We start from the raw sequence: 20,255 nt of genomic DNA on the forward strand, positions 1-20,255 counted from the left end.
AAAGGATTTTGTAAGAAGTATTAAATACATTTCAGTTAGCGTGTTCAATACTTTTTCCCCATGTAATTTCATTTTATTACATATAACTTAATTTCTGAACTTATTTGTTTTGGTTTCTTTGTATGTATGGATTGCATGGGTTGTTACCGACATGTGGTGAAAATGTCATGTGAATAGCTCCTTTAGAAATATATTTACCTAGAAAAAATGACGTGTTCAATACGTCTTTTCCAAGTGATGTATACCGGTTAAAGGTTTAAATGTATTAGGCTTATTTTCTAAAATACTATTTACACAATAACACGATTTTGATATTTTTGGTGCAATCCTACGCGCCGCACAATATATATTTGGACACCGGCACAATTTTAGTATTTTTCAGGTATTTACCAAAATATATTCAGGCTATAGTTCTATAATGGCTATGGGCTGAAAGTGCACACTCTCGGGTTTAATTTGAAGGTATCTACATCCAAATTGGAGGAAGTAAAAAAGAAAAACACAGCGCTTGCAAAAATATAAAGTGCAAAATACAATAATAAAGGTGCTCCTGTGTAGTGCGGAGGTGCTCCTAGGATAATCAATGGTGCCAGGTGACAAGGGTCCATCCATTCTGGTGAGTGGGGCTTCTGAAGGAGATAAAGTCACCTGGCACCAGTGATTATCCTAGGAGCACCTCCGCACTAACACAGGAGCACATTTATTATTGTATTTTGCACAATTATCCAGCACTACCAGCACTTTATTTTATATTTATGGTCACACCTTGCACTTTGTGCACATGAAATTTTAACTTCCTTAATTTTGTGGACTTTATTATGAATTTGGTTATTTTAGGAACTTTATATTTTTGCAAGCGCTGTGTTTTTCTGTTTTACTATTTTGACTAAGTTTTTACTTGGTGAACAGCAGCTGCACTACACCTATATATTTACCTTTGCACTCAATATTTGATGTCACATTTATTTAGCACGGGTTTAAATCACCACATCACAAATCGGAGGAAGGGTTTAGGAATTACAGCTCTTAAGAATAGCCATCCCCCCCTTTTTAAGGGACACAAAGTATTTGGACAATTGAATCTAAAGCAGTTTCATGGCCAGGTGTGGGCTACTCCTTCGTTATTTTTTCATCAATTAGGCAGGTAAAAGGTCAGTAGTTGATTCCAAGTGTGGTATTTGCATTTGGAATTTATTGCTGTAAACTTACATCATGCGTTTAAAGGAGCTGTCCATGCAAGTGACAAAGACCAATCTAAGGCTTCAAAAACAAAACAAATCTGTCAGAGAGATAGAAGCAACATTTAGGAGTGCCAAATCAACAGTTTGGTACATTCTGAGGAAAGAAGAATGCACTGGTGAGCTCAGAAACAAAGGCCTGGATGTCCACAGAAGACAACAGTGGTGGATGATCGCAGGATCCTCTTTATGGTAAAGAAAAACCCATTCACAACATCCAGACAAGTGAAGGACACTCTCCAGTAGGTGAACATATCGTTGTCAAAGCCTATGATCAAGAGAAGACTTGAAATACAGCGCAAATACAGAGTGTTCACTACAAGGTGCAAACCATTAATAAGCCTGAGGAATAGTAAAGCCAGATGAAAAAACATCTAAAAAAGCCAGACCAGTTCTGGAAAGCATTCATTGGACAGAGGAAAAAAGGATTAATCTGTATCAGAATGACGGGAAGAAAAAAAAGTGTGGAGGAGGCCTGGAACAATCCAAGATCCAAAGCATACAACATCATCTGTAAAACATGCTGGAGGCAATGTGATGGCTTGGGCATGCATGGCTTCCAGTGGCACTGGGTCATTGGTGTTTGATGTGACAGAAAAAGCCGGATGAATTCTGTAATGTAAGAAATAATCTGTCAGCCCAGATTCAGCCAAATGCAGCAAAGTCGATTGGACTGCGCTTCACAGTACAGATGGACAATGATCCAAAACACACTGCAAAAGCAACCCAGGAGCTTTTGAAGGAAAATAAGTGGAATATTCTGCAATGGCCGAGTCAATCGACTGATCTCAACCCAACTGAGCACACATTTCACTTGCTGAAGGCAAAACTAAAATCAGAAAGGCCCACAAACCAAGAACAACTGAAGACAGCTGCAATTAGAGCCTGGCAAAGCATCACAAGGGAGAAACCCAGTCTTTGGTAATGTCCATGGGGTTCAAGACAGTCATTGCCAGTAAAGGATTCTGAACAAAATATTAGAAATTAACATTTATTATTTATAACTATATTAATTTGTCCAATTACTGTACATTTTGAGCCCCTGAAAATGGGGGGACTGTGTTTAAAAATGGTTGCAGGTCCTAAAATGTGTGCTCGATAGTTATGTTCAACCCCTTGAATTAAAGCTGAAAGTCTGCACTTCAAATGAATTTGAATTGTTTCATTTTAATCTTATTCTGGTGGCATACAGAGCCAAAAGTATGAAAATTGTGCAAATATAAATGGACCTGTGTGTGTGTGTGTGTGTGTGTGTATATAGACATACACACACCTCTATGGTTTCCTGGGTCACAGGGGAGAAGCTATCTGATAGGATGTTGACCCAAGCACTAGCCCTGGCACTGACCTAGATCAAACCTTAATCTCTGTATTTATTATTATTCTATTAAAAATGTTTTTGTAAAAAAAAAAAAAAACATCATTATGGTGGGGGATTATGGTGTGAGGTTCTCTTTTAGAGGTTGGGCTTGGCCCCTTAGGTCCAGTGAAGGCAACTCTTAAGACGTCAGCAGGACATTTTTGACAATTTCATGTTCCCAAGTTTGGGGATGGCCCTTCCTTTTCCAACATGACTGCACACCAGTGCACAAAGCAAGGTCCATAAAGACATGGATGATCGAGTTTGGGGTGGAGGAACTCGACTGGCCTACACAGAGTCCTGACTTCAACCCAATAGAACACCTTTGGGATGAATTAGAGTGCAGACTCTCCAACATCAGTGCCCGAACTCACAAATGCGCTTCTGGAAGAATGGTCAAACATTCCCATTCCCACACACTTCTAAACCTTGTTACATAGTTACATAGTAGGTGAGGTTGAATAAAGACAATAGTCCATCCAGTTCAACCTGTGTAGGTGTGTGTGGCTGTGATCATCTCACATACCCCTGAATGTTCTGATCCTTGAGATGTACGTCTAATAGTCTTTTGAAAGCCACCATACTACCCGCAGAAACCACCTCTTGTGGTAGAGAATTCCACAATCTTGTAGCCCTAACAGTAAAGAACCCCCCACGTTGCCTGAGGTTAAAACGCTTCTCCTCTAATCGCATTGTATGCCCCCGAGTCCTCATGCAATCCCTTCGACTGAACAGCTTTTTCCAGGGAGAATAAATCAAGCGTTTGCAGACGCTCTTCATAATCAAGGCCCTCCAATCCCCTAATTAGTTTAGTTGCCCTTCTCTGGACTCTCTCCAGCTCCAACACATCCCTTCTGAGGACTGGCGTCCAGAACTGGGCAGAATACTCCAGATGCGGTCGGACCAGAGTTTTATAAAGTGGAAGGATTATAGTCTTATCTCTGGAATACATCCCTTTCTTTATGCATGCTAATATTCTGCTAGCCTTGGCAGCTGCCGCTTGATATTGCATGCTGTTGCCTAGTCTATCATCACCCAAGACTCCCAGATCTTTCTCCATTTTTGATTCCCCCAAGGGTTCCCCTCCTAACGTGTATTGTGCTTTTATGTTTCTAGTCCCCAAGTGCAAAACCTTACACTTCTCTACGTTAAACCTCATTTGCCAAGTCGTTGCCCACTCCGTTATTTTGTCCAGGTCATCCTGTAGGATATCTGCTTCATGCTGTGCAGTTATTGCCCTGCCCAATTTTGTGTCATCTGCAAAAACTGATATCGAACTACTGACCCCGACCTCAATGCTGTTTATGAATAAATTGAACAAGGTTGGTCCCAGGACTGAGCCTTAGGGGACCCCGATTACTACCTCAGACCAGTCTGAGTATGCGCTGTTTATTACCACCCTTTGGACACGCCCTTTTAGCCAGTTCCGTATCCAAAAGCAAACCCTGCTGTCGATACCTGCAGACCTTATTTTATAAATTAAGCGCTTATGGGGAACTGTATCAAACGCCTTAGCGAAATCTAGGTACACCACATCCACTGGTCTGCCCCTATCTAGCTCACAGCTCACCTCCTCGTAGAATGTTAAGAGATTGGTTTGACAAGAACGCCCATTTGTAAACCCGTGCTGGTTATTACTGATGATGCTGTTGTCTTTAGCAAACTCTACGATATAGTTATAGTCCCTTATCATCCCCTCCAGAAGTTTACATACTACTGATGTCAGACTGACAGGCCTATAATTTCCTATAATTTTTGTGGACAGCATTCCCAGAAGAGTTATAGTTGCAAAGAGTGGGCTAACCCAATGATGAACCCTACGGACTAAGACTAGGATGCTATTACATTTCATGCCGATACTTTTGGTGATACAGTGTATGCAACACCAACCCACCCTCCCCCAGACTGACAATGCTGCTATCTGCTGTGACTCCAGTGCTCATTCCTCCAGAGTTGTGCCCCACTAATACAAGAGGTGTGTTACTGGCCAGATCACCAGGAGAAAACAAAGGGGAAAAAAGCCAAAGAAAAGAAAACTAATGCAACCACCACTAATGATTGGTAAGCTGCAATATAATACATTTGTGGTGGTTTTGGGTTTAATACTGCTTTTAAGGTTTCATTTTCATAAAATGAAAGTTTGGTCATTTCAATCATCCAGTGATGTGCAAAGCAAAACTGACTTTCTTTTCTCCTTTTGTAAATGCTGATTAGTGTGATTGAATTTTACAGACACGATTATGTATAGACTGCTACATTGCTACATAGCGTATTGCAGATTCAGCATAAAAATATACCTTGTGCTCATTTTCAAGGTAAATGGAGAGAGTTAATTCACTGAGCAAAATGACTAATTGTGAAATATAGGGATTTCTTCCAACTGTCAGAGTGGGAGGAGAAGGAAGGGAGGAAGAGAAGTGTAAGAGTGAAGACAAAATGCCACCTAAACAAACACACATACATATTCAATCGTATGTGCTTTAGCTGACAAGGAGGTTCGCTGTGTAAACAAACCAATAGCCAATGTTATGTGTCATAGCATTAGCGCAGGGTGGTAGAATCTCTTTTTAATACTTTCTGATCCTATTCGCCTGCAGCTAACCTGACTAATAGCCTTGCATTTTAACCTTTACTTGGCAGATGCTCATTACAGGTAGTAATTACTCTACGGCATTGCCCAGGAGCAACAGCTATGGACATTGACTTCCCCCTAGTGTGGTCCTGCTGTGGGAAAATCTGACATCCAGCTTCTGCTTATGTCACAGAAAACCATGTAAGGCACAGACTTGTCAATCTGCATTGTTTGCATCATCCTGTGGCTAATAGCCTGTGTTATTGCCTGATGGCGTACAGGGTAGCTTATAGGTCCTTCCAGCCCTTGCTACTGAGTCATACACCTACAGTGACTTGGCACATGTAAATTCCCTCCCTATGTAGCTGTGTCACCGTACGTGGGGGGGGGGGGGGGGTAGGCTTTGTCTAAGGAAATAATCTGCAATGTGTAAGTTGCTCCTAACGCCTTTCCTCTGACAGATGCTGCTTTATTTTGTTTGCCATCTGCGCTTGTTTATATCTTACAGCAGCAGAGGAGAATATAGGAGTATGTTATCTTATGCAAGGAAAGAGTAACACATTTTCATTGCCATTTAGATGTTTGTTACAACCAACAGAAATGCAAGGGGTGCGTCTACAGGGTAAATGGGTATGAATAAATCCCTTAAGAAATAATTATTCTGTCAAGTTTGTGTATGTGGTGGCATTTTCTCCCTCTAAGCAATGGACCTTACTGTAGAAGATATTATTGTTGAATAAAGTGTTACTAAACCCACAACAGTAAAATCAGTCTGTATAGTCAGTAAAGCATGCTTGTTATACTCACTGTGGAACCTAAGAGGTTAATCCTTCGCAATGTGTAAAAAGACTGTTTGATCCTGTCTTCTCTAATCCTCCCCTTCATTGACTATCCCTAATCCATCTGCTGATAAAACAGAGCCTTGGAGGCACTCTGCACATGCTCAGTTTGGTGTGTATTGCTAGAGAGTTTTTTTTTTTTTGGGGGGGGGGGCTGCATGTGATCAGCACAGAGCCAATCAGCAGTGTCCAGACAGAGGGTCAGGGGTCATGCAGCCTCATAGGAAAGTCAGAGGAGAATGAAAGCTCCTTCAAGTTTTAACCAGACACTTATTGAAGTCAAGACTGCTATATACTGCTGATGAGAAAAGGTATTTAGCAGTTTGTATTTACTAAAATTAATTGCATTTCCAAGTTCTGTGTACTGTGGGAGACCAGATATAGTGAATGCAGGGTCCTGGGTTTAGTAGCAATTTAAATAAAGCCAGCTTACCCTTTTACTTTTGTTTGCCCTTTTCATGTGACCACTTCAAAGGCTTCCAAAGAGAAAGTGACCGCACTCAGAGATGAATGAACTTGAAGTGTTTATTCCCATTCATAAATGACAACGATGCATCAAACAGACATGGACACGGTTGACATGTTTCACGACTCTGTAGGTCGTTTAACATGGGTTATGAGTAAGCGACCTACAGAAACATGTCAACCGTGTCCATGTCTGTTTGATGCACCATTGTCTTTTATGAATGGGAATAAACACTTCAAGTTCATTCATCTCTGAGTGCGGTCACTTTTTCTCTTTGGAAGTTTGATCACTGGACGGCGGATCCGACCAGCACCTGGATATCTGTGCCTCACCTGAGCGGCTTTCCCTGTGTTGCTTGAATGACCACTTCAAAGGCTGCCAGCCAAAGTCCCAAATGACACTAGCAATACTAATCCTAGCATCATCTGTACCTAAAGGGCAGCCATTTTCAACCAGTGTTCCATGGAAGGTTGCTGGAATTTCCTTGTGAAATGAGCAATTTTCTGCCTTTCAGATAAGTAACCACAAATGCCGCTTCATCTTTTTAGCTATCTGTAACAATATTCAACTGACCAAAAACGAATGTAGCACTGTCCCCACAGGGCTTGCTAGATTAGGCCTCCCTATGACTACCTGCAGACTGTTGCTAGTGTTTTTTTACATATTCTTGCTTACTCCCGTTTTTTGCTTGTTACTCAATAAACAGGCCAGGGTATTCTGTTTTTATATTTATTGTGGAACTTGGATGGGAGAAGGGAATAGTGGGATACTCCAACTGAACTATTCACAGTAGAGACAGACCAACTCTCACTTGCCATCTTCAGGTTATTTGTGGAAGCAGACACACTGCTTTTACCATGCTGCCACTTGTATTTGAAGAAAATAAGTATTCTTCCTCTCTCTAGCAGCAGACTTGGTGCAACTTTCTTTATCTTCAGGACACTCTCTAGAATCCCCTTGACTAACACCTGTCCACTGACTCTTCCTCTGAAAGAATGGCCCTCACATGACAGGTCCCATGACACAGATCTGTACTTCCTGTAGGCAAAATCAGATCCTTCCTGATGTATTTCTTCTAGTCAGCTCTGCAGAACCTTGGGATTCAGCTTCTATCTGACTTTCAGGCCCTCAGGTTGACTACCCAAGGCTGCATTGGAGCTTCTACAGAGGAGGGGCAGCCGCCCCCTCCCTCCGGGACCCCACTATCCAGCCGTAGACTGCACGTGTGTTCTTGGCATTTATACAGTCATCCAGCATGCACCGATGCACTTTCCTGTGCCCTCACTTGTCAGGTTTCCTCCCACTGTCCAATATGCCTCCCTATTGGACCAGTGTGAAACATTCAGACAAGCTGAGCTGCACCTGAGCACCATGAAAAGACCCTACCAATGGATCCTGCTCCCTGGTAGGCAGAGAGCACTTTAAATTTACCTGGCAATCTTCCTGGTAAGCAGAAAGACCCAAAACTATACTCTTTTCTAGCACCTACCTAGGAGGGTTCTGCACTAATATACCATAAGTAGTGTTGAGCGAACACGGACTGTATTATTCGTGTTCGTACCGAATAATTGGATTTTTTGTACCCGAACACGGACACGGACACTTTACTGTATGTTCGGGTAAAAATCCGTGTTCGGTCGTTTTATTTCCGGGTTTTGCATGCTTTGGCGCTCTTTTCATGGTGGGCTTTCAACAGCCAATCAACAATCGTTTAACTGGTGTGCCTTAAGCCATCCCAGCCATGCTTGCAAATGTCTCAGTAGCTGTGATTGGCCGTCTGAAGCATGTGACCAAGTCTTTATAAGTTCCAGGCAGCCGCAGCGTCTTCATTCTGCTGCTTAGATCAGGGACAGAGCACACATCAACTTGCTGGCTGCTGATTAGGGAAAGACAGGCAGGAAAAAAACATTTGTGTCCGGATAGAATTGAGGGACAGGTCGGAGTGTTTAGGCAGGGCGAGTTGTAGGCATTTTAGGGATAGAGTCTGCTGAATTATAGGGTCAGTGTCTTCTACAAAGTACAATCGATATTGCTGTGTGGGGGGTGGGGTGACTCTGCACTCAATCCTGATCTACGATCTCTTCTCAATCCTGTTAGGGAGAGGCTGCTGCTGCTGAATTTTAGGGAAACTGTGTTCTACAAACTACAATCGATATTGCTGTGTGGTGTGGGATAGGAGATAGGCAGGTGTCAGTGATCCACATCCATTTTTCTGTGTGTGAGCTGCAGTGAACACAATCTTTTTGGGCTGCAGTGAACACAATCTTTTTGGGGTGCAGTGAACAACGTCCTTTTTGGGGTGCAGTGAACAAAATCTTTTTGGGGTGCAGTGAACAAAATCCTTTTTGGGGTGCAGTGAATAAAATCCTTTTTGGGGTGCAGTGAACAACATCCTTTTTGGGGTGCAGTGAACACAATCTTTTTGGGGTGCAGTGAACAAAATCCTTTGTGGGGTGCAGTGAACACAATCTTTGTGGGGTGCAGTGAACACAATCTTTTTGGGGTGCAGTGAACAACATCCTTTTTGGGGTGCAGTGAACAAAATCCTTTGTGGGGTGCAGTGAACAACATCCTTTTTGGGGTGCAGTGAACAACATCCTTTTTGGGGTGCAGTGAACATCCTTTTTGGGGTGCAGTGAACAAAATCCTTTGTGGGGTGCAGTGAACACAATCTTTTTGGGGTGCAGTGAACAAAATCCTTTTTGGGGTGCAGTGAACAACATCCTTTTTGGGGTGCAGTGAACAAAATCCTTTTTGGGGTGCAGTGAACACAATCTTTTTGGGGTGCAGTGAACACAATCTTTTTGGGGTGCAGTGAACAAAATCCTTTGTGGGGTGCAGTGAACAGAATCTTTGTGGGGTGCAGTGAACACAATCTTTGGGGGGTACAGTGAACACAATCTTTTTGGGGTGCAGTGAACAAAATCCTTTGTGGGGTGCAGTGAACACAATCTTTTTGGGGTGCAGTGAACACAATCTTTGTGGGGTGCAGTGAACACAATCTTTTTGGGGTGCAGTGAACAACATCCTTTTTGGGGTGCAGTGAACAACATCCTTTTTGGGGTGCAGTGAACAAAATCCTTTGTGGGGTGCAGTGAACACAATCTTTGGGGGGTACAGTGAACACAATCTTTTTGGGGTGCAGTGAACAAAATCCTTTGTGGGGTGCAGTGAACACAATCTTTGTGGGGTGCAGTGAACACAATCTTTTTGGGGTGCAGTGAACAAAATCCTTTTTGGGGTGCAGTGAACATCCTTTTTGGGGTGCAGTGAACACAATCTTTTTGGGGTGCAGTGAACAAAATCCTTTGTGGGGTGCAGTGAACACAATCTTTGTGGGGTACAGGGAACAGAATCTTTGTGGGGTGCAGTGAACACAATCTTTGGGGGGTACAGTGAACACAATCTTTTTGGGGTGCAGTGAACAAAATCCTTTTAGGGTGCAGTGAACACAATCTTTGTGGGGTGCACTGAACAAAATCCTTTTTGAGGTGCAGTGAACACAATCTTTGTGGGGTGCAGTGAACACAATCTTTGTGGGGTGCAGTGAACACAATCTCATACTTCTGAACATTTGAGGGTGCTGCCTGTTCCATACTCCTCCCCCTACTGCTCAACCATCCTTTTAGGGGTACAAACAATAGTAATTGGGGCCTAGTGTGGTGGTGTACGTGTGAGATACATACACTTTCTTTTTGATCATATTTTCTATTCCGCTATTCAATTAAAACCTTTGGGGATCAATTAAATTGCGTGATAGTCTGTGTCGGTATGTGTGAGATCCACCTTTCCAAGTTTTTGGGGTTCATCTCATACTTCTGAAGATTTGAGGGTGCTGCCTGTTCCATACTCCTCCTCCTACTGCTCAACCATCCTTTTAGGGGTACAAACAATAGTAATTGGGGCCTAGTGTGGTGGTGTCCGTGTGAGATACATACTTTCTTTTTGATCATATTTTCTATTCCGCTATTCAATTAAAACCTTTGGGGATCAATTAAATTGCGTGATAGTCTGTGTCGGTACGTGTGAGATCCACCTTTCCAAGTTTTTGGGGTTCATCTCATACTTCTGAAGATTTGAGGGTGCTGCCTGTTCCATACTCCTCCTCCTACTGCTCAACCATCCTTTTAGGGGTACAAACAATAGTAATTGGGGCCTAGTGTGGTGGTGTACGTGCGAGATACATACACTTTTTTTGATCATATTTCCTATTCCGCTATTCAATAAAAACCTTTGAGGATCAATTGAATTGCGGGATAGTCTGTGTCGGTACGTGTGAGATCCACCTTTCCAAGTTTTTGAGGTTCATCTCATACTTCTGAAGATTTGAGGGTGCTGTCTGTTCCATACTCCTCCTACTCCTCATCCATCCTTTTAGGGGTAGAAACAATAGTAATTGGGGCCTAGTGTGGTTTTGTACGTGCAAGATACATACACTTTTTTGGATCATATTTCCTATTCCGCTATTCAATAAAAACCTTTCTAGGGCAAGATCTTAAATTACAGAAATATGAGGAGACCGTCAAATAAGGGCCGTGGCCTGGGTCGTGGTGCTGCTGGTAGAGCTCCTGTTGCAAGGAGAGGACGTGGTCGATCTGTGCCAGCTACACGCACAAGTGAAACACCTTCCTCAAGTGTGAGTAGGCGACAGAACCTGCATCAGTATTTGGTAGGGCATCATACGCCCCTAGAAGTGATGAGGCCAGAACAAGTGGAGGCGATAGTAGATTGGTTTGCTGCTGACAGTGCCTCCAGTTCCTTCACATTGTCTCCCACCCAGTCTACTGCAGAAAGGTCACAGTTGGCACCTGCAGCCGATGTCCAACCGTCTTTCACCTCACCCCCTTGCAAATCAGGCAAGCAGTCTGAGCCCCAAGCCATACAGCAGTCTCTTCTTCTTTTTGATGACTCTGTCAGCAGGGTTTCCCAGGGCCATCCACCTAGCCCTGCCCCAGAAGTGGAAGAGATTGAGTGCAGCGATGCCCAACCACTTATTTCTCAAGATGAGTACATGCAAGGATCATCGCAGCACGTCTCCGATGATGACGAAACGCAGGTGCCAACTGCTGCGGCGTTCAGCATTGTGGAGACCGACAAGGAGGGCAGGGGTGAAGACTGGGTGGAAGATGATGTGGAGGATGATGAGGTCCTCGACCCCACATGGAATGAAGGTCATGCAGGTGACCTGAGTAGTTTGGAGGAAGAGGCGGTGGTCGCACAGAGCCACCAGCACAGCAGAAGAGGGAGCAGGGTGCAGAAGCGGAGCGGCCGTGCCCTAGACACTACGCCCGCTACTGCCCAACGCAGCAAGGGAACGAGCGCACCAAAGTCAGCTCAAAGGAGTTCTCTAGTGTGGAAGTTCTTTAGAAAATGTGCTGATGACAGGACACGAGTGGTTTGCACCCTGTGCAATCAGAGCTTGAAGCGAGGCATAAACCTTCTCAACCTGAGCACAACCTGCATGATCAGGCATCTAAGTGCAAAGCACGAGCTGCAGTGGAGTACACACCTTCAAAACCAAGAAACGTCTCTGGCTCATCCTGCTTCCTCTTCTGCTGCAGTCTCGGCCGCTCCAGCCACATTTGTAGTGATACCGGCACCTGCCACCCCGCAAACAGACGATCTGTCAGCAACACCACCACCTGGGTCACCAACCATTTCCACAATGTCCCGTGGAAGCGTTCAGCTTTCCATCTCCCAAACACTTGAGAGGAAGAGGAAGTACCCCCCTACCCACCCGCGATCCCTGGCCCTGAATGCCAGCATTTCAAAATTATTGGCCTTTGAAATGCTGTCATTCCGTCTGGTGGAGACGCACAGTTTTAAAAACCTTATGTCGGTGGCTGTCCCACAGTACGTCGTGCCCAGCCGCCACTACTTTTCCAGGCAAGCCATCCCTTCCCTGCACAACCAAGTGGGGGAAAAAATCAGGTGTGCACTGCGCAACGCCATCTGTCACAAGGTCCACCTAACTACCGATACGTGGACCAGTAAGCACGGTCAGGGGCGTTATATCTCTCTAACGGCACACTGGGTAAATGCAGTGGCGGATGGGCCTGAGGCGGATAGCAATTTGGCGCATGTCCTTCCACCACCGAGAATTGCAGGGCGCTTCAGTTTGCCTCCTGTTCCTAACTCATCCTACTCCGCTACCTCATCCTCTACTGCCTCCTCATCCGGACAGCGTAATACCTTCACCACCAACTTCAGCACGGCCAGGGCTAAACGACAGCAGGCAGTTTTACAACTTGCCTGTTTGGGGGACAAACCACACACCGCGCAGGAGTTGTGGAGGAGGAGGAGGAGGGAGGAGGAGGGAGGAGGGAGGAGGGAGGAGGAGGAGAAGGAGAAGGAGAAACAGCAGCTCAGATGGAACGTCTTAGCAGGATGTGAAAAGAAGCAGTGTTGGCTACCTCGTCCTCCTCAGGGCCAGATTAACGTAGGGGCTATTGGAGCTGCAGCTCCAGGCCCCTACCTTTTATATAGGCCCCGGGTTGGCCATATTCACTGTGACCGCTCTTCTGTCACTTGTAAACACAGAAGTCTGGCTTCTATGCTCGCTTCCCCAGGCATCTCCCTCAGAACCTCCCCACACAGCGCGAAGGCCTGACAAGGAGGGACAGTTGCCGATGCATGGATGTGTTTATGGGCTTCAGAGACAGCATCCCATGTTGAATTAGGCATGCATGGCTGCACCCTTCCTCCTCTGGGTGCATGCCAAGGCACGGCCCTTAAGGCCCTTCAAAATCCTCAGCACCAAGACCATGATGCTCTTAATCCGGCCCTGGTCCTCCTCCACTGCCGCTTCCACCTACACCGCCCATAGGTGTGCGCAGCCTATTGCATTAGGGTGTGCACCCCAAAGTTGAAATACACATGCATGTGTTTGCCTACATGTACATGGCCCCGATACATTACTCTCCCTGCTGGCAAAGAGAAATAGAGCAGAGCAGGTCCGAGGGAGATCTTTCCCATCTCCTCACTGGCAAACAGAGCGATAATGCTATGTGCCCTAGGTGATTAGGGTGTGCCCAGGTACACCCGGCACACGCCTATGACACCGCCACATCCACCACCACCTCAACCTCCCTCCTACTCCATATGGGCCTCGTCCTTCAGAGATGAAGAACATTGTTTTATTTTTCTGTTTTTTTTTTGTTGTTTTAAGTTATTTCCCTATCCACATTTGTTTGCACAGCACTTGCCATGCTCTTAACTACGTTTTGCTGCCATTTGCAGCACTCTAGCCCTTTCCATTGGTGTTTTAGAGCCATTTTAGTGCCTTAAAGTTCGGGTCCCCATTGACTTCAATGGGGTTCGGTGTCCGGGAAAAGTTCGGTAAAAGTCCGGGACACGGACCCGGACTTTTTTTTAAAGTTCGGCCGAACCCGTCGAACACGGACATCTAGGTGTCCGCTCAACCCTAACCATAAGTTGTAAGTAAAAGTTATTACCTAAGACTGGAAAAATATTTCAAAGGTTCCAGGTTAAAAAAAAAAGATTGAGAAAGGCTGCTAAAGAGCAACATGTGCCTGAATCGGGGCTGGTCAGCACATATTGTAAGATCTCTATGCAACTGGTGGCAACACCTCCCTTTTTTCTTTGGAGAAAGGTAAAGGTAGGGAAGGAAAGTGTAAAATATAAAATTTCTTCTTCATATCAGCTGCACTGCATTGAGGATTCTGGATTCGAGGACAAGCTGTTGTGTCATTGCCCATTGTTTGCAGTGATACACCTACTTGTTGTAATATTCATGTATAGCCTCCCTCAATTTTGCACTTTCAGTGCAGAACAAAGAGTTCCGGGTTTAAAAGTACCAATTATGTGACTGGCAGTATAAAATTATCTGGTGAGAATGTTTATACTCTATACACAGTCAGAGTGTATGTGAGTCTATTGCTTTGAATTCTTCACATTAAAAGCACTTTAAGTCTTCTAAATATTTGAGCAATAATAATACATCAGAGTCTTATCGTTTTATAATGAGAATAAAGATAGGAATACCCTATCCGCTTTAGACTTCTGTTTCTGAACACACAGTGGATTCTATTGTAAGCTGCAGCAGAGCTCTTTTCCTATTGTACTTAACAGCTTTTAAATGATTGATGCCCAACTGTTCTTGTACAGCAGAAATTTGGAATGGTATATCCAGTAAAACTTAGGAGAGGGTAGCCAGTGGCTGGTCATTCTTGAGGTTAATTCACACAAGTGTAGTTGACTTCATCCTGTAGAAGCAAGCTGAAGAAGCAAGCTGCAGGTAGAATAATGAGTAATAATGAATTACCATGTGCACTGTAGACTTATTTAGTACAGTTCACGTTAATGCAGGTATATGCTGCCCCTGTGATGACTGCTGTGAATAAGGATTAAAGGGTAACTTCACTTTAGTGAAAGGAAAAAAACAACAAATAAAAAAATATATAGCTTATACAATTGCTACTGAAGGCATGTTGTAATTTGTTTTAACTATACGACGCCCTCGCTATAGCTGAATATCGGCTACAGCGCGGACCCGAATTGCTGGGAGGGGTGTACATTGACGTCCTCTCGGCAACGAGTGGCCTGCACGCTCCCTGCGGAGCGTGCCCAGCTCGATGAGTCCATGAGACTCGCCTGATCACAGATCGGAGGCAATCCCGCCCCCTTACCACGTGATCAGCTGTCAGCCAATGACAGCTGATCATGTAAAGTAAACAGCAGCCGGCAACCACTGTCAGTGTGAGGAGAAGAAATCAACGATCGCCGGCTGCTGTCAGAGAGACATCAGTCCCGAAGTGAGAGGGATTATTTGTGCCCCCAGTGCCACCTACCAGTGCCCACTAGCGTTGCCCACCAGCGCCACCTACCAGTGCCCACCAGCGCCACCTACCAGTGTCACCTACCAGTGGCCCATCATAAGTGTCCCTTGCCAGTGCCTATCATTGCCCATCAGTGACACCTATTAGTGCCCATGAGTGCCGTCTATTAGTGCCCTTCAGCGCCACCCATCATTGCCCATCGGTGCCACCAATCAGTGCTGCCTTATCAGTGCAGCCTATCAGGGCCCATCAGTTAAGCCTCATGAGTGCACATCAATAAAGGAGAAAAATTACCTGTTTTCTAAGTTTTATAACAAACTATAAAAGCTGTTTTTTGTTTTTTTCTAAATTTTCTGTCTTTTTGCTAAGCAAAAAATAAAAACTCCAGTAGTGATTAAATACCACCAAAAGAAAGCTCTATTTGTTTGAAAAAAATGATTCAAAATTTCATTTGGGTACAGTGTTGCATGACCGCGCATTTGTCATTCAAAGTTGGCCTGGGCAGGAGGGGGGTTTAAGTGTCCAGTAGGCAAGTGGTTAAAATGACTTTGCCTTTTCAACTTGCAGATGCTGTAATTTTCTGTAAAATGCAATGAAATTTGGCAGCCTGTTGGTGTACAGAGTTTTTCACAGGAATGTAACTTTCTGCTTGGGTGATTGACTTACTGATTTTCCAGAAGTCTGCACAAAGTTACAAGCCAAGTTTACACTGGCATTAAAAGCAGGCATTTGAGGGGTGTTAAAAACACTCCTCAAATGCATATGCAAATGATACAATGGACAGCACACAGTGGTGTTCACATTATCAAAACATGAAGCTTTGCTTCAAAATTGAACCCTTATGTCCAGTCAGGAGGCGTTTGAAGCCTTTCAACGCCTCCCATTTAAATCTATAGTAACGCGTCACAACCCCACTGGCATATGGTTGCAACCCATTAGCACAGTGTGAATTTCAGCTGGTTGTTAACCACTTGCCGACTGCTCACAGTATATTTACTGCGGCAGTCAGCCCCTCACAGGCAGAGCGACGTAGGTCTACTTACTATATATTGGTCCCTGTAATATGTATATAGTAAGGTATATATCCTCCAGGTAGTAGTTGTACTCTCTTGTAGTATATAGTGTTCCCTGTAATGTGTATATAGTCTATATACATATTACAGGGAACACTATATACTACAAGAGAGTACAACTACTACCTGGAGTATATACCTTACTATATACATATTACAGGGACCAATATATACTACAAGAGAGTACAACTAGGCTGGAGTATATACCTTACTATATACATATTACAGGGAACACTATATACTACAAGAGTCTCTTGTAGTATATAGTGTTCCCTGTAATATGTATATAGTAAGGGATATACTCCAGGTAGTTGTGCTCTCTTGCCATGATGAATGCATGTCCTCGCTCACCTCCTCCGGACTCTACTCCACCCCGCCCTCTTCCTCCAGGCACCCCTCCCATTGGCCGCCAGGCTATCGCTGCTCCGCAGGGGGCCCCAGTTAACTGCATTGCCCAGGGGCCTATAAGGCTCTTAAGATGGCACTGGTGATCGGCTGTGTTCAATCACAGCCGATCACATGTAAACAGGGAAGTGCCATTTGTCGGCATTTCCTCTCTCACACTGACAGTGTGAGGTGAGGAGAGCTGATATGCAGCATTTCCTCACAGGGAAGACAGAGCACTGATCACAATGCAGACCTGACAGTGCCCATTAGTAATGTCACTTTGTGCCTATTAGTGACACCAGTCTGTGCCCATAGGCGCCACCTATCATTACCCATAGGTGCCACATATCAGTGCTACCCATCAGTGTTGCCCAGCAGTGCCACACCATCAGTGCCACCTATCAGTCTAGGATAAAAAATACTTGTTTAAAAAATTTGCTGATTGAAACAAAGAAGTTTTTTGGGTTTTTTTCAACATTTTTGTTTTTTCTATTTTTTTTTTTTTTTTCCAGCAGAAAAAAAAAAAAACCAGCGTTGAATGAATAGCACTAAAAGAGAGCTCTAATTGTGTGAAGAAAATGATAAAGCATTTATTTGGATACAGTGTTGCATGACCGCGCAATTGTCATTCAAAGTGTGACAGCACTGAAAGCTGAAAATTGGCCTGGGCATGAAGGGGGTGAAAGTGCCCTGTATTGAAGTAGGTAAATAGCTAAGGAGTGGGACCACCCAGGGAGGTAAACCTGGTGTCTCTGGTCCATACGTATTCACATGGGGGGGCCGGAATCTGAGGGCTCCCTTGTTAAAGGGGGGGCTTCAAATACCGATAAGCCCCCTGCCTGCAGACCCCCCACAGCCCAGGGTTATGGGGAAGAGGCAGAGCCCCCCCCCCCTGCCACAAAGCACCCCCCCCCATGTTGTGGCCTGGTATGAGAGCTTGTTCATCCCCTCCCTTTCCTGGGGGGGGGGGGCCTGCTGACAGTTCATGACTCATCGGTTGTTAAGGACGCAGTGGCTGTCTTCCTGGCCTGCTTAACAACCAGCTACTCTGGGTGTTAGTGGTGCGGTTTTACCAAGCCAAAAGCACCACAAACATGCATAGGGCGTTTAGGGGAGCATTTTTAATGCTCAATAAACACTTATCAACCGCACCTATTAACGTGCCTTAATTCTATAGGCGTGTTTGATAAGTGTCAGTATTTTGCACAAGTGTGCACGAGCCCTTAGGCACCCTCTGCTATAGGAATACTGCTCAGGCGTTAAACACTGCAGCTTTTCTCTAGAACACTGAAAGTGCACCAGCTGACTATAATAAACTAGTCCTTCGTCAAATTCAAAATCAGTATCCAAAGGACATGGTGAAACACACACCGAGCAGACTTCAGAACAACAAAAGGTAGGGATTTAATACACAATTTGTTAAAATCCTTGCAATGTATGTACAATTTCCTTTAGATTTACCAGAACTATGGAATGGGAGGATCCACCTATTGATCTATACAAAATAGATTGATGCCTGTGTATTTAGTGAGAACAGTGATCACTGACTGCATTCAAAAAAAGTGCACCTTCTGGAGTAAGTGATCGTGATCTCCTGGAGTAGGAGGGTAGATGATGCAGGGTGTGTGCTAATGAGGTCATGAGGTGAACTACTTCCGGTGTCACACCTGTCTAGGAAGTAATGGATACTTTTTTTTTTTTAATTTCTGCAAAAGAAGTACATTAATGGCATAGTGGTGTATAGGGGAACTGGAATTTAGAAAAAAAAAAAAAAAAAAGTGAACTTAGCCTAGCTGAACACTTAAAAACAATTCCCAATGCCATATATCTGCTGGTCGATGGATAGTGACTGTGTTCCCTACTTCATCCCAAATACACTACTATGAATGTGTGATTGCTATATAATGAAATTGCAGCTCTGCACAAAATGGAAACCAATCAGGCAATCCTTTCTTTACACCGATAATTAAAAATGTACATATTTCATTCAGTTTCTTTTCTTTATGCAGCTACAATGTCTCCACACTAAATATTAAATTACCAGTCATTTCTTTCTACCTTCAAATTAACTAGAATGTGTTTGTGTTTCCCAAAGGAGTTGTATAGGGAGAAGGTTTTCTTTATCCTATTGCATGCTATGCATTAAGATAAAAAGCCTTCAGTGTACAGAAGCCACCCTCAGCTCCCCTAATTCTTACCTGAGCCCACATCTATATAGCGATGTCCACAAATGCCTCGGTTGTCCCAGGACTCCCCTCCTGAGACACAGCTGCAGGGCCTGCTGCTTTCAATCAAAGTCAGTCAGCCAATGAGGAGGGAAAGGGGCCAGGCCACAGCTCAGTGTCTGAATGGGCACTCGGAGCTGTGACTCGGCTTGGATGCCCCCATAGCAAGCTGCTTGCTGTGGGGGCACTCACCAGAAGGGAGGGTCCAGGAGAGCAGAAGAGGGACCCAAGAAAAGGAGGATCTGGTCTACTCTGTGCAAATTCAACTACACAGAGCAGGTAAGTATAACATGTTTGTTATTTTTATTTTATTAAACAATTAAACTTTACAACTACTTTAATTCAGCACATTTCTCAAATAATATAATAGAGAAAGCATTTTAATAAATGTGATATAAGCTGTAATCAGTCATCCATCCCTTCTCCCTTTGATGAATATACATAGTTAGTCTGGCTGAAAAAAGACACAAAGTCCATCTAGTTTAACCAATAAAAAGGTGAAAAAAAAAAAACAATATGTTTTTACAATCCTATATACACAATCACCTATCCACAGTCGATCCAGAGGAGAGCAAAAAATGCCAGCAAAGCATAATCCAATTTGCTCCAGCACGGAAAAAATTCCTTTCTGATCTACCAAGAGGCAATCAGATGATCCCTGGCTCAACTTTACCTATAAATGTTAGTACTCAATTATATTATGTACATTTAGAAAAGAATCCAGGCCTTTTTTAAAGCAATCTACCGAACTGGAGAGAACCAGCACTTGCGGGTGTCTATTCCACATTTTCACAGCTCTTACAGCTCTTACTGTGAAGAAGCCTTTCCATATTTGGAGATTAAATCTCCTTTCCTCCAGACATAAAGGGCCCCCCCTTGTACTCTCTGATAACCTTAAAATGAATAACTCAACACCAAGTTAATTATATGGACCCCTTATAGATTTATACATGTTGATCATATCCCCCCCTTAATCTCCTCTTCTTGAGAGAATGAATTCAGTTCCTCTAATCTTTCCATAAAAGCTGAGCTCTTCCATGCCTTTTATCAGTTTGGTTGCCCTTCTCCAGTTCCCCAATTTGTCCTTTTTTGTGAACTGGTATGTAGGATGCATGCATATCCTTAGCCCCCAAGTGCATAACTTTACTTTTACCAAAATTAAACCTCATTTGCCACATAGTTGCCCAATTAAACAGTGCATTGAGGTTGGCTTGTAAATTAAAGACATCCTGTAAGGATGTTCTTCCACTGCTTAGCTTGGTGTCCTCTGCGACTGAAAAGGTACTTTTATTCCCAG

At 44.0% G+C, this 20,255-nt stretch overlaps 1 protein-coding gene across 2 annotated transcripts in view; it reads left to right on the forward strand.

Annotated features, from left to right (window-relative positions):
• The first annotated feature begins 5,260 nt into the window (after window positions 1–5,260).
• The window catches only part of LOC309565713 (uncharacterized protein), a 49,195-nt gene continuing 34,200 nt past the window's right edge, over window positions 5,261–20,255 (forward strand). The window contains exon 1 of one of the 2 annotated variants that reach the window (XM_082270690.1): window positions 5,261–5,371. Coding sequence is in view for 1 of the 2 variants with exons in the window: in XM_082270685.1 (XP_082126811.1) it covers window positions 5,596–5,599 (4 nt within the window). In the remaining variant the exon portion in view is untranslated. Of the gene's footprint in view, window positions 5,372–5,580; window positions 5,600–20,255 lie in introns of those variants that run through there. The other variant, XM_082270685.1, reaches the window with a different exon arrangement.

The sequence above is a fragment of the Pelophylax lessonae genome, assembly GCF_965119305.1.
Source record: "Pelophylax lessonae genome assembly, chromosome: 10".
In the NCBI taxonomy this organism is placed as follows: domain Eukaryota; kingdom Metazoa; phylum Chordata; class Amphibia; order Anura; family Ranidae; genus Pelophylax; species Pelophylax lessonae.